General features: G+C 35.4%; 1 protein-coding gene across 2 annotated transcripts in view; it reads right to left on the bottom strand.

Moving 5' to 3' along the window:
* SLAIN2 (SLAIN motif family member 2) overlaps positions 1 to 15,597 on the bottom strand; it is a 65,953-nt gene that overhangs the window by 27,374 nt on the left and 22,982 nt on the right. For both annotated transcript variants that reach the window (XM_027836430.1, XM_027836431.1), the window contains exons 2-4: positions 14,785 to 14,933; positions 9,948 to 10,112; positions 679 to 840 (exon numbers count right to left, since the gene is read on the bottom strand). In XM_027836430.1, coding sequence (XP_027692231.1) covers positions 679 to 840; positions 9,948 to 10,112; positions 14,785 to 14,933 — 476 coding nt within the window. The remainder of the gene's footprint in view (positions 1 to 678; positions 841 to 9,947; positions 10,113 to 14,784; positions 14,934 to 15,597) is intronic.

The following is a 15,597-nucleotide window of genomic DNA, read 5'->3' as shown; positions in this document are numbered from 1 at the left end:
GGTTCATAAAAAAATAAAATGGATGAATTCACCCTAAGGTGAAAATCTATAATAGCTAGCATTTATATAGTACTTAAAGGTTTCCAAAACACTCTACATATTATTTCATTTATCCGTACAACATTGTGAGGTAATTATTTTTATTATTCCCATTTTACAGATGAGAAAAATGAGTCAGATTAAGTGACTCGTATAAAATCAAATAGCCAGTAAATGTGTCTGAGAGTGGTCTTCTATCTCTTAACCACTTCTGCCCATGTTACATCTTATTTCTTTTATTTTTGTTGACTAGTAAGAAATGTAATAGCTCAACTAGTAATGAACTTTCTATAATCTGAAGAAAACCTAAGGTAAGCCATGTTAAATTTCACTGAAGATTAACATATAGTATATGGATTCATAAAAACTAGAACAATATAGTCTCCTCTTGTCTCCCTTATAACAACACCTCACCCCATCCCTCACCCCAGGAGCACCTATCCTAAAAATAGGCCCACAATGCCATATGTAAATATTTGCTAAAAAGTTTGTGAAAGTCAGTTTTAAAACTCTCCTCTAAATGTTATTTCTCATGGTGCTTTTATCTATATTTAACACTCCCTAGAAAATTATGTGATACTAAAAAAAAACAAAAACAGAAAAAAACAAACCCTAAACTTTCAAAAAGGAAATACTTACTTTCCTCTTGCATCCGAGCTAAAATCTGCACATCTGTTACATCATTTAGCTTATAATTCGATCCAATTGAGTCTTCATCCAATTCTGAAGCACTTAACTCACTATCTACAGAAGACTGAGGACTGAGCGGAGGATTTTTATCTGTAGAACATTTAAAATTACCTAAAAACAATTTAAAAAATTAAAATAAAAAAAAATTAAAATTTTGTGAAACAAAAATCAAAAAACACACTATTAATTTCCCATTGGATCCATCTTTGATTCAGTTTTATTCTGCTGATAAGGAAAGTTATTTTTTGTCCCACATTTTCAAACCTTTCAAGTTAACTCTATTAAAGCAAAACGATGTAAATACCTTTTATATGGCGCACGAGAAAAAGCAATCCTGTTATTTCACAATTAGACTGTCAGCCTTATCAAATAACAACCAGAATAAGACAATATTGTTTCTTCGTATGTGTGTGCCTGTAAAGTGTGTGTGTGTATGCACGCGCACACACACACAAAATCTTCTTTTAAAAAAATTAGAAGGGGCAGCTAGGTGGCACAGTGGATAGAGCTTGGGCCTTGGAGTCAGAAGGACCTGAGTTCAAATCCAGCCTCAGACACATAACACTCACTAGCTGTGTGACCCTGGGCAAGTCACTCAACCCCAACTGCCTCACCAAAAAAGTGGGGAAAAAAATTAGAGGTAATTATTATCAATTCCTAATAAGTAAGCACTTCATTTTAAGTAAGTTTTGTCCTTTTTTTAGTTTTCATCAGCACCTCTCCCCTACCTCTCCCCGATAATCATACCATATAACAGTATTTTTAAGAACCAAAAAAAGAAAAGAAAAAGAGGGAAAAAAAACAGCACAACTAATCAACATATTGGAAAGGTCTGAAAACATGTGCAATGTGATATGTAACACCTGTGGAACTCCTTCCACAAAGGGGCCGGTTTCATCTCTCTTCATTTGAATACTGCTTTTTTACATTTACTTTTGATTTTTGTGTTTTTGCATGTATGTGGCTGTCCTTTCCATTTACATTGCTGCAGTCATTGCTGTAATACTGTTTTCTTGGCTCTGTCGTGTAGATATTCCCAAGCTTCTCTGTACTCACCACATTATATTCACGTGCCACAATGCGTTTAGCTGCTCCCCAATCACGGGTAGCTAATCTGTTTCCAATTCTTCGCTATCACAAAAAGTGCTGCTATACAGCTTTTTTCTGTGGTGGTAAAAAATGGGAAATTGAGGGGATGCCCATCAATTGGGGAATGGCTGAACAACCATATAGTTGAATATAGTGGAATACTATTGTTCTATAAGAAATGAAGAGCAAAACGGTTTCAGAAAAACCTGGACTTACATAAACTGATACAAATGAGCAGAACCAGGAGAATGCTGTACAGTAACAATCAACTATGAATGACTTAGCTCTTCTTAGCAATACAATGATCCAAGACAATTCCAAAAGGCCCATGATGGAATATGCTAAGGATGATAGCTCTTTCCCAAGAAACAATCTTATTGGCAAGGAACTGTGGCTTCTCCAGATATAAAACTCATTTATCTGGTAATGCTGAAGATGATCATGATTGCCCTGATAGTCCTAATAACTAGGAGAAACACAGCTATGTTGGTTTGTTTCTTTGCTTATACTTCTTGTTACAAGCTAGGGCTCTACTTAAGGGAAAGGAAAGGGAAACTGTCATTGTGAAATAACAGCAATATTTTTAAAGCACTTATAAAACTATATTCAAGTAAAGAAGAAATAAGACCAAGGCAGATGAATAGGATGATGATAAATGATGAAAGAGAAAGATCCTTGGAATGGAAAGGACAGAACAAAAATGGCTTAGGAGGGGGTTGGTAACCAGATAGGAAAAGAGTTATTAAGATAGCACCTACCTGCCCTTGATGGTTATCAAATCACCTAGTCCATAAAAACCACATCCTAGGGTACTCAAAAAACTAGATGTGATGAATGAACCACAGTCAGTGATCTCTAAAAGATAATGGAGATTGGGAAAGGTACTGTCAAGTTGAAGACTGCCTTATTTTCCAAAAAAAAAAAAAAAGAGAGAGAGAGAGAAAGAGTCTGTCCAATATAAGCTGGTGAGGGCTTAACTTCAGTTCCTGGCAAATCCTAAAACGTATTATTAAAGTGATAATTCATGAACATACAAAAAAGGAAGAAACGATTGCAACATATGACTTCACCAAATCATGAGGGCTACAGAAAAACAATCATTTTCATCAAAACTGTGGTTTGGTTCAACCACTGTGAAAAGCAATTTGGAATTACACTTCTTAGACTGTAACTGGAAATAAAGTGAGTGCCTATCAAATGGTGGAAAGCTAAACAACATAATGGGGACAGGTTAAACATGGTACATGAATTTAATGAAATACTACTGTACTATAAGATATGACCAAAGGCATAGATTCAGGTAAAACTGTGAAGATATATGAACTGATGCAGAGCGAAGGGAGCAGACTGAGGACATTACAATGACTATAGTATTATAAAGTAAAACAATGAAAGACTTAAAAACTCTCTAGCAATAACCAATCATGACTTCAGAACATTGATGATGAACCATGCTTTCCCACCTCTTAGCAGAAAAGAGATGGACTGTGAGTTCAGAATTAGAAATATTTTCAGACACAATATGTGAACTGTTACAAAGGAAGGCTTTTCTTTTGAGAAGAAGGAATTGTTGGGGGGCGGGGGGTTGTGGTAGTGAAAGTAGTACCCAGTAAAACACTTGAAAAATATACATAAGAGCAGAAGGAAGTTCAAAAGAGAGACACATGTAAGCAGGGCAATGTTGATACAATTCAATGAATGAATCTTGAATTCCAGAATTGGAGAAACTGATGGACCTAATATATGGAAGGGGGCAAAGGGAAACAGATCTGGGGGAATTAGGGCAAAGAAGGGAAATGAGAATGTCTTTCCCAAGGTGGTTATAAAAAAAGACATCTGGGGCAGGGCTAAAAGATTTCTAAATACATGTCATTTTAATGATTACTATATAACAGGTTAATCCTTTCATTTTCTAAATAACTACTTTTCACAAACATCCTAGAGTTCTAAAAAATTCCCCTTAGTTCATTTGGGATGAAGGAAGGTAAAAGAGTTCCCTAGAGTCAGACAGCTATTTATTCAGCACTTCCAGCTTTTAGAAAGGGGTTCTCTTTTGGTCTCTAAATTTTTTTGTGTGTGTGTGAGGCAATCAGGGTTAAGTGACTTGCCCAAGGTCACACAGCTAGTACGCGGCAAGTGTTTGGTCTGAGGCCGGATCTGAACTCAGGTCCTCCTGACTTCAGGGCCAGTGCTCTATCCACTGCACCACCTAGCTGCCCCTCTAAATTTTTTAATCACAAACCCCTATCATTAAAAACAAAAACTTGTGAGTGCATAACCTCAATATATATTATTATTAGACTGTGAACTACCACGAGAAACTGTGTTTTGTCTCTCTTTGGGACTTCCTAGGACTAGGACTTAGCACAATGCCTAGCACCTAACAGGCAAAAAACAAAAATCAGAAAGGTCTAAGATTAAAAAGAAAAATTCTTGAAATAACAAGGATTCAAAAAACTCTTTTACTAAAAATATTGTGTATTAGTAAAAACAATGTGGCTGAAATGTTTAAAAAAAAAACTTTTGTTAAAAGGCATTCCGAGGCAAGGTGAGAAGGGAATGCACTCCAGGAACAGGAAGGAATTAGGAGTTTAAGTGTCATGAGTGAGGAATTCCTCAGAATTGACTTCCATTGACCACTAGATGGATTGTTACTAAAATTCTAGGTTTTTTCATAATTTCCCTTGACTTCTGTAAGAAAAGAAGCTATGGCCATGAAGAAGTTTCTCCATACCTTCATTTCTCTCTTCAAGCCTCCTACACTTCCATCCCCTCTCTCTGGTAAGGACTTTCACCTCTTACTTTTCTAAGAAAAACTGAAGACATTCATTATGAGCTTCCTTCTTTTCCCAAAATATCTGACTCTCTCCTCCTTTCTCCCAATATCTGACAATGAAGTGGTCCTTCTTAAGGCCAACCCCTCTACATGTGCTCTTGATCCCAAACTCTACCACATCTTCTTCCAGCAGATTACATAACCCCAATCATCCCCTTTCCATATATATAACCTCTAAGTTTTCTGTATCCACTCACCTTTGTTACTGCCTTTAAACATGCCCAAGTCTCCCTTATCCTTAAAAATAATCTTCTTCAGACCATACTATTCCCTCAAGCTATAAGGCTATATCTCCTTCCTTCCCTGTCCATAACCAGCTCCCTCCACTTCCTCTTCTCTCATCCCTCAACTCTGCAATGTGGCTTTTGACCTTGTCATGCAGAGTGAAACTGTTCTCTCCCAAGTTATCAACTATCTCCTAATTGCCAAAAAATAAATTATGGGATGAGAAAGAGAGATGCACTGGGAGAAGGGGGAGAGAAGTAGAATGCGGCAAATTCTTTCACATAAAAGAGGTGCTAATGAGCTATTACAATGGAAGGCAAAAGTTGGGGGCAGGGGTAGGCAACGCTGGAGCCTTACTCTCATCAGAATTGGCTCCAAGAGGAAATAACACACACACTTAAGTATAAAAATCTATCTTACCCTATAGGGAACTAATGGGGAAAAAAATGTGAAGGAAGGTGGCCTAACCTTACCAGATCTCAAACTGTATAAAGTGGCAATCATCCCAAGAATATGGTACTGGCTAAGAAACAGAATGGTGAGTCAGTGGAAGAGATTAAGTACCAATAGTAAACTACCATAGCAATCTAGTGCTTGATAAACCCAGAGATCCAAGCTTTTGCAACAAGAACTCATTTTCTGACAAAAACTGCTGGGTAAACTGGAAAACAGTTTGGCAGACATTTCACACAGTATACCAGAGAAGGTAAAAATAGGTATGTGATTTAGACATAAAGGGTGATATACCATGGGCAAATTAGGGGAGCATGGAATAGTCTGCTTGTCAGATCTGTAGATAAGAGAAGAATTTGTTATCAAACCAGAGAGAGGATTAAGAGATGTAAAATGGATAATTTTGATGATATTAATTTTAAAAGTTTTTTCACAAACAAAACCAATGCAATCAAGATTAGAAGAAAAGCACAAAGCTGGGAAAAAAATGTTTTACAAGTGTTTCTGATAAAGGCCTCATTTTTCAAATATATAGAGAAATGAGTCAAATTTATAATACCAGTCACTTTCCAACTGATAAATGGTCAAAGGATATTAACAAGCAGTTTTCAGAAGAATAAATCAAAGCTATCTACACAGTTATATGAAAAAATGCTCCAAATCACTGTTGCTTAGAGAAATGCAAATTAAAACAACTCTAAGTACCACCTCTCACCTATCAGATTGGCTAACATGAGAGAAATGGAAAAAGATAAATGTTGGAGGGAAGGTAGAAAAACTGTTACACTAATGTACTGTTAGTGGAGTTGTGAATTGATCCAACCATTCTGGAGAGCAATTTGGAACAATACCCAAAGTGCTATTAAACTGTGAATATCCCTTTGATCTATCAATACCACCGAAATTGAGGGGATATTCATCAATTGGGGCATAGCTGAACAAGTTGTGATACATGATTGTGATGGAATGCTATTATGCTATAAGAAATAATAAGAAAGATGCTTTCAGAAAAAACTGGAGACTTACACAAACTGATACAAAGTGAAGGGAGCAGAACCAGAAAGACATTATATACAGTAACAATACTGTATGATAATCAACTTAGCTATTCTCAGAAACAAAATGATCCAAGACAATTCCAAAGGACTCATGCTGAAAAATGCTATCCATCTCAAGAGAAAGAACTGATGGAGTCTGAATGCAGACCAAAGCATAATTTTTTCCACTTTTTTTGGGGGGGAGGGGGGTGCCTGTGTTTTCTTTTACAATACAACTAATATGGAAATATGTTTTGCATAACTGCACATGTATAACCTATATCAAACTGCTTACTGTCTCAGGGAGGGGGAGAGAGAATTTGGAACTCAAAATTTTAAAAAATACTGTTAAAAATTGGTTTTACATGCAATTGGGAAAAAATATTTTAAAAAAGGAGAAAGCTATCCAGAGTCATATAAAAAAATGCTGTAAATCACTATTGATTAAAGAAAGGCAAATTAACAACTGTGAGACAGTACCTCACACCTATCAGAAATGACAAATGCTGGAGGGGATGCAGGAAAATAGGTACTTTAATCAACTGATGGTCCCACCACTCTGGAGAACAATCTGGAACTATACTCAAAGGGTGATAAAACTGCGTATCTTTGATCCAGCAATAAATCCACTACTACGCCTATACTCCAAAGAGATTAAAAAAAGGGGGGGGGACCTACATGTACAAAAATATTTACAGCAGCTCTTTTTGGGGTGGCAAAAAACTGGAAATTGAGGGGCTGCTCATCAATTGGGGAATGGCTGAACAAGTTGTGGCATATGATTGTGATGGAGTACTACTGTTCTATAAGAAATGATGAGGGATGTAGTTTCAGAAAAACATTACAAGACTTAAATGAACTGATGCAAAGTGAAACAAAAGCAATCGGGAGAGCACTGTACACAATAACAGCAGTGTTGTAAATGATAATCAACTACTAAAGAATTGGTTACTCTGATCAGTACAATGATCCAAGACAATTCCAAAGGACTCATGATACCAAAAAAAAAAAAAATGCTATCCACCTCCACAGAGAGAATTGATGAGTGAAAACTGTGTATAATTTCCTTATTTCATTTTGTTTATTTTATGACAAGGCTAATATGGAAATATGTTTTAGAAGATTTCACATGTATAGTTGAGATAACTGTTGCCTTCTCAATGGATAGGGAATAGCTTAGAGAGAGGGAGAGAATCTGTAACTCTTTAAAAAGAAAAAGGTTAAAAATTTTAAAAGCTTTAAAAAAAAAAGAAACAAAGAAACTAGTAGCCTTGACTTTAGGCAATTTAAATTTCAAGAGAAAGATGAAATAAACAGTTAAATAACTCTAAGGCTGGACTATTATCTGTATCATTACTGATAAGGAAAGAAGTGATTCACCCAAGCTGACAAAAAGTTAGTTGCAAAAAGTGATACAGACTGTTAATTCAGGTGAGGAGTCATCATGCCAGGTCATCAGATAAAGGGAAATGAACTATGAATGCATCATGAGTACTAAATAAAATAATGTCAAATGTATATATGACATGCACCAAGGAATCTTGGCAAAGAGTTTGTTATCCGAGGGAGATAGGGAAGAAATGTTTATTTGGGCTTAGAATAGAAATCTGAAAGAACCTGAATAAAAGAGAAAATCCAAATAAAAGGGGAGGGGCCTCCTGGTTGACCTCTGCTGTAGTCTAATATACTACAAAGGTCCTCTATCTTCAAAAGTTTGCAGGAGTAAGTCTAAAACAGCTGCAGAAAGGCCAGCTCATAGCACATATTCTCTAGGAAAACGGGGAACACAACAAGAGATAAGAGAAATACTGAGGATCCTTTTGCCCTCAAACATATTCCTATCTGCTTACTGAAAGCTTTCTATTCTACAATCAGAGAGAAAAGCTTAAAATGCAAATTAAGGTTGTGGTAACACAAACTGATTTGCACAAAAATTAAATTAGTCAAAATAAAAAAATTAAATAAAGCCACAAATGAACTCTGCATGTACAAAAAGTCAGAACCAAATGGATTTACAAAATTAATTCTAGCAACAATGAATGCTAATTTCTCTTGTAAAAAGAGAAAAAAGTGGGATTCTTCCAAACTCTATGCAGGAAATATGATCTTGATACTCAAGAACCATGAAAGAGAAAGCAAACCATAAACCAACAAGCCTAATAAACATTACCCTAAAATTAACTTAAAAAAAATTAGCAAAGAAGCTACAACATACGGAAAGATTACACACTAATACAAAGTAAAAAATACCAAGCATGCGTGGTTTGTTCATATAAGGAAAACTAAGAACATAATAGACCATATTAATAACAAAAATAATTAAAACCAATTATTATATCAATAGATAGTTTAAAAGTTTGACAAAATTCAAAACCCATTTTAATTTTTTTAAAAAAACTGTAGGATTAAATGGCCCTTCCCTTCTATCTCAAGCCAAGAAACAATATTATATGTAATGGAGAAAGGCTAAAGACCTTTCCAATAAGATTGGGGTAAAGTGTGGATGTTCATCATCACAATTATTATTTGACGTAATTCTAGAAATAATAGCTACAGCAATAAAATGAGAAAAAGAAATCACAGAAATAACTACAGGCAAAAAGAAAACAAAATCACTGCTTTTTGCAAATGATATGACAGCGTACTTAGAGAACCTTACAGAGTCCACTTAAAACTAAGTGAAGCAATTAACAACTTCAACATGTTTCAGGATATGAAATAAATCCATATAATCATCAGTACTTTTGTATATTACCAATAAAATCCAACAGGAAAAGAGAAGAAATGTTCCCTTCAAAATAACCACATAATGTGTGAAATGCCTGAGTTTCTTTCTAACAAAACACACATGGGAAATATATGAAGAATATAGCTACAAAACATCACTTACATAAAGATAATGAGGACAGCATTAATATGGAACTTTAAGGCATTCAAAATACTTTAGATAAGTTATCTATTTTGAATTTCACAACAACTCTGGGAGATAGGTGTTATTATCCCCATTCTGAAGCAGACAGAGGTTAAATGACTTGCCCAGGATCAAGAAGCTAAGTGTTTAAGGCAGGATTCGAACTCTGATCTTCCTGTCTCTTCCTGCCTCCAAGCCCATTGTTCTATTTACTATGCAACCTAGCTATTACACATATCAATAATAATAACAACAACAACAATAATAATTCATTGTGTCTCAGACCTCACTGTCAACATCACCATGGCTGGTGGAGAACTTCTCTTTTCTTGGTGGTGTTATGCAAAAATTAACACAAGCAGAAGAGAATCAATCCATACTTTATTGCATTTTGGCCTCAAAGGCTGCAGTGAATGCACAATCATCCCCCGTGCTTAGCACCAATACCAATATAGTAGGCACTTTCATGCTTATCAGATCAAATAAATGAGAAACAAACAGTACTCATGAGCACAAAAGTTTTAGACATACATGGAACCTTATTCTATAGTTAAACCAACTATTCTAAGAGATTACGCTAAACCCTTATCAAAACTCTGACAAAATAAAACCAACTATACCATACTCAAGTATAATTCATAACTCAAAACGCAGATATTCTTTTTACCTGAACTTCCAGGAAGTATAAGCTGTTTGACCACAGGAGGTTTCACTGGTGTGGAGGAAGGAGAATTGAAACCACTGCTGTAAGGGCTACTTGCATTTGGGCTGTATGAATTTGTATAACTCACAGAATTGAAAGAATTATTGTACAAACTCTGCCTCTTGATGGCTGCATTGAGAAAAGATCATAATAAAAGATTATGAAAATACACTAGCTATCAAATTTTTCCCAATAAGTATTTAAGTCATAGTACATATCTCAAAAAGAAAAAAACTCAGGATTATGGTAAAAACAAAAATTCTAATATTTTGAAAAATGCTATATACATCTTCCCCAAAGCAATGAAAACACAATATATACACTATTTTCAGGGCATCTTCAAAACAGATTTTTAGCAACAAAATACCTTAACTCTCATTTGGTATAAAGCTGGTGCCCTTTATCAATTTATGGTAACATTAAAAAAAAAAAGACATACTTTTTTTTTTAAAGTTTGTTGATACCTTGTTTCTAAACAACCTACATCTCCCAATTTAATTTTATACCCCTCCCTGAGTCATTCTTATAACCAAAAAAGGGGTGCAGAAAACGTCATCAAAACCATACACATTAACCGAAGGCTGACATAATACTCCATGTTCTATATCCACAGTAACCCACCACTGCAAAGGAAGGAAGGGACATATCATCTTAATCATTACAATTTCACAGCACATCTATTTTTAAAAATTGTATGCTCAACAGCATGCATGATTTACCTTCTAAAAGTTTTTATTGGTTTGAAAAAATTTAGGATAATGCCAGATTATAAGATCATATATTTGGTTTTGGCTTTTTCATTTGGAGAACTGTTTTCCCTGCAGTGGTTAGTAATTTTCAAAAATTTTGCTTTTTCCTGAAAAGGTAAAAAATAAAACTTCATGCTAATGTAGAAGATTCTTAAATGCTATCATATTATACATATACACTCAAGAAAGATATATGTTAAAAGCAAATCTTTACCTGTACCCTCCTACTTTTCATTATATGCACTGACCTGCATCAACCTATAGTCTAATCCCACATATAATCCTGAAATTAGTTTCAAGGTTATTGACAAAGAATTTAAAAATTTCCTAGGTCTACATCAGAAAGCAGCTAACAGTGTAGTAGCTGTCTAAGAGTCACTGGTATATAAATCAATACAACTTACTCTTATTTTTTAAAAAAAATTACTTTGCAGGGCAGCTAGGTGGCACAATGGACAGAGCTCCGGCCTTGGAGTCAAGAAAACCTGAGTTCAAATCCCACCTCAGACACTTGACACTTACTAGCTGTGTGACCCTGGGCAAGTCACTTAACCCCAATTGCCTCACTAAAAAGCAAAAAAAAAAAAAAAAAAAAGATTACTTTGCCCAGTTAGTGTTATTGCCATTACCAACTATACTAAAAGGCAACATTATACAGTGGAAAAAACACAATGACTCTAGAGTCAAGAGTACCCAAGTTCAAATCCCATCTCTAACCCTACCACCTGTGTGACTTTGCACAAGTCACTTAATCTCCCTGGGCCTCGTTTCCTCATTTGTGTTTTTTAGGGGAGAAAAGGGGGGCGGGGGGAAGCTGGACTACAAAACCTCTGAGACTCCTTCCTGCCCGAGATTCATGAACCTATGTTCCACTGAGTTCTCACTTATTCGCAGGGATAAGTTCCCCTGCTGCTCGTGGACGAATCTTTTGTGCCAATGTTCCCTGTCTTTAGCAATGACAATTAAGAGTTGAATTTATTGTTTTTTTTTTTTTTTAATCTGGCTGTGAAAAAAGCAGGGAGGGATTCTTCTCTCTACCCAACTCTACCCGAATTCCAAAAGAGACAGGCCTAATTTCTAAAAGGGGCATGATCAGTAGAGAAGATGTGGACTTGTCTGGCCTGAACCTGACAAGTTACCTGACAGAATGAAGGTGTGGTAATAACGCTGTTACTGCTCAGTCACATGTCTGTGGATGTTCTTGGCAAAAATACTAGAGCGCTTTGCCACTTCCTTCTCCAAGGAAGAAAGGAGTGAAGTGACTTGCCCAGGGTCACACAGCTAATCTGTGTCTGAGACTGGATCTGAACTCAGATTTTTGTCTCCAAGCCTAGTGTCCTATCCACCATACCACCTACCTAACCCACAGTAAAGCTATACCTTTCCACAAAGAAAAACCGTTCATGACATCAAGGGGAAACTGTGCTATGTTACCTAAAATGCTGCTGCTTCTTCCCTTGAGAAATGTAATAAGCTTTGGTGATCAACTACAGGAAATGAAAGGTTCAAGGGCCCAGAAGGTCCCTCTTCCAGCAATTTTTCCTGGGTATGGAACCCTGTGGCATTCATGAGACTACTTTAATTCTATCATGAAAAGTGATGTCGATATCATCTGAAAAGAGGTATGAAATACTCAGAGACTCTCAGAATTTAAAGGACTTTCAGAAGTTATTTAGTCCAACTTGTACCTAAACAAGAATCCTCTGCACAATATACCCAAGGTCATTCTGCCTTTGGCTGAAGACCTCTAGAGAGGTAGCTCCCATCATCTCTTAACGCAGCTCAAGTCAACAAGTCAACTACAAGCATTTATTAAGCACTTCCAGTACCATGTGCCAAGCACTGTGCTAAGTGTTCGTGACCCTGTGCTAGTCACTATTTTTATCAATGACCTGAATAAAGGCATAGAGGCATACTTGTCAAATTTGGGGAGATGAACAAAACTGGGAAGGATAACTCACTCACTGGTTTACAGAATAGGTATTCTAAAACACCGCAACAAGCTATAACGACGGATCCAAACCTAATAAAATGAAATTTAAGGAGTGTTTTCCCATAATAGAGTCTTAAAAAAACTTCAAAAATAACAGGATGGTGAAGGCAAGGTTAGAAAGCATTTCATTTGGAAAAGATTTATGGATGTTACTTAATATACAGTACTCCTGATACGAGTTAAACAGTATAATATTGTCCAAAAAAAGCTAAAGCTATTGTAGGCTAAATTAAGTGTGACATCTTCTCCAAAAAGAGGAAGATAAACCTTATCTAGTTTGAACAAGCAGTTTTCAGAAGAAAACATCAAAGCTATCAAAAGTCACATTTAAAAATGCTCTAAATCACTACTTGTCAGAGAAGTGCGAATTAAAACAACTCTGAGGTATCATCTCATACCCATCATTAGATAACATGACAGAAAAGGAATGTTGGAGGGGATATGGAAAAATTGGGACATTAATGCACTATTGGTAGAGTTGTGGACTGCTCCCACCATTCTGGAGAACAATTTGGAACTATGTCCAAAAGGTTATAAAACTGTGCATACCCTTTGACCCAGCAATACCACTGCTAGGGCTGTATCCCAAAGAGATCATAAAAATGGGAAAAAGACCTACAAGTACAAAAATATTTATAGCAGCTCTTTCTGTGTTGGCAAAGAACTGGAAATTGAGGCGATGCCCATCGATTAAGGAATGCCTGAACAAGTTGTGGTATATGATGGTCTTTCTTCATTTACACGTATGACTCATTCAGATTTGTAATCAAGTCCTAAGTGTCATTTGCCTGTAAAACTTTGCTGAAATATAACAATAAAAAAAATAAAAGCAATCTTATTTACTACTAGACTAACATAAATTTTTCTTTGTTCTACGTCACAGTATCTCCAAAGCTAATTACATTTCTCCCCCTAAGTTTCATTTTACACTATATTCAGAATAAATCCACACTCTATCACGTGTATTCAACGGTCTCTACAATATGGATCCTACATAATTTATTCAGCCTTAAATCCAATTATTTCCTTAACAAATACATTTTTGATCAAACAACTTACAATTTCCTAAATAAAGAATTTATTTTCTAGCTGCAATATTGCTGCTCCCTCTGCTCTATGTTTTTCCCCTTCCTCCTACTCAAAATCATACCTGTATTTATATAATCACCCTCATGAAATTTTCCAAACTGGGTGATCTCTACTCTGAACCCCTATAATGCTTAGCTTACATTCCTTTTATTACACATCACATCTTGCCTATTATCATAATAGCTATTTGTATAATTATGTTATTTCTCCTTCAGACTTAAAATCACTAAATGTTTGGTCTGGGGTAAGTCACAACACCTTTCTGGGCCCCCATCTGTAAAATGACAATATATCCTCTGTCCTCTCAGGCCCTTCCAGCTTTAAATCTAAGACCTTTAATCATAGAAGAACTGCCTCTTTCACATTTCTGTATCTCTTTAAGTAATTTACATGGCAAATGCACTTAACACTTGAACTGAACTAAAAATGTCAAGGTATAAGAAACAACAGATCCTACACAGGTTCTAAGTTAATCCAAAGACAAAGGTAAACCTCTACAAAATTTTTATGCAAATTACATTAGCATGCACAGAAAGTAGTAATATCACAGGATCATGATTTAGACCCAGAAACCAACTCAAAGTCTATCTAATCCAATCTTCTTATTTTACAGGGCAGGGAACTGAGGCCCAAAAAGGTTAAGTGACTTGTCAAAAGTTGTACTTGTAGTAAGCAGCAAAGCTAGAATATGAACCCAGTTCCTTTAACTCCAAATCCACTCTTTTCACCACTGAACTCTGCTTATCATAACTGAATACAAAAAAGATCGAATAAATCAAGGGAATATTTTTTGTATGATCCTCTCAACATGGAAAAATCTGTGTTAAATGACAACAAAAACAGGAAAACAAATCAAAGTAACGTATTTAAAACATCTGTCTTATAAAACTTCAGAGTAATAAAAAATATTGTTTTAAAAATTGCTAAACATTAGTTTTAAAATTAAAGTTCAGTTAATTTATACACTTACCTGTCATAGTTTGATCAAGTTTGTGGATCAGAGATTTTTTAGCACATTCAACATCAGGACTTGGGTAATCCAAAACCTGCCTGCACCAAACTAAGGGGCTAATTGCTTTCTGTGATGGAGTCAGTTTCTTCTTTGGTGATGAATACAGCCTAGAAGGAAAATATATGTAAATATAAAATTATTTATTAAGTACAATATTCTAAAACAGAGATGCTGATTGCTGTTTTTCCTTTGCAGAAGAGGGTGCACCCAAAAAAAATTTTTTTTTCAATGAGCCACATTTACTTTTAAATACCCAAATCATGTGACAGTGAAATACAATATAAAATAGTATTTAAGAAATTAAATTCTCCACCCTTACTCAACCCTATAGGTCTAACTACTACTTCTCTTACTACCATTGCTTAAACTTGATGAAACACCTGTCTTCGCCACAGTTCAGTAATTTTAATTTACTAATAAACTGTCAGCTGTGGGAAAGGGCAAGGATTGAGTTTTATCTAAACATTTTTATTTCTTCCAGGCACTATCACAGTGTTCTGTACATTATGAACACTTTTTTGTTTTGTTTTTGTTATTTCCATTATTATTTCCAAAATGAAGTATACTGCACTTTACTTCCCAAAACAGGTTTATCTATCCATCTACCCACTCACAAAACATTATGTAGTCATACTACTTCTACTGGAAGTGAATATTATGAGTATATATTAAGTATGTATATCCATCGTGTGTGTGTGTATATATATATATACACACACACACATGTATATATATAATAGTATATACATTACATAATGAATACATATTAAT

Source organism: Vombatus ursinus, unplaced genomic scaffold (assembly GCF_900497805.2).
Source record: "Vombatus ursinus unplaced genomic scaffold, bare-nosed wombat genome assembly UNPS02014818.1, whole genome shotgun sequence".
NCBI lineage: Eukaryota > Metazoa > Chordata > Mammalia > Diprotodontia > Vombatidae > Vombatus > Vombatus ursinus.
This window is presented reverse-complemented; position numbering and strand designations above follow the sequence as displayed.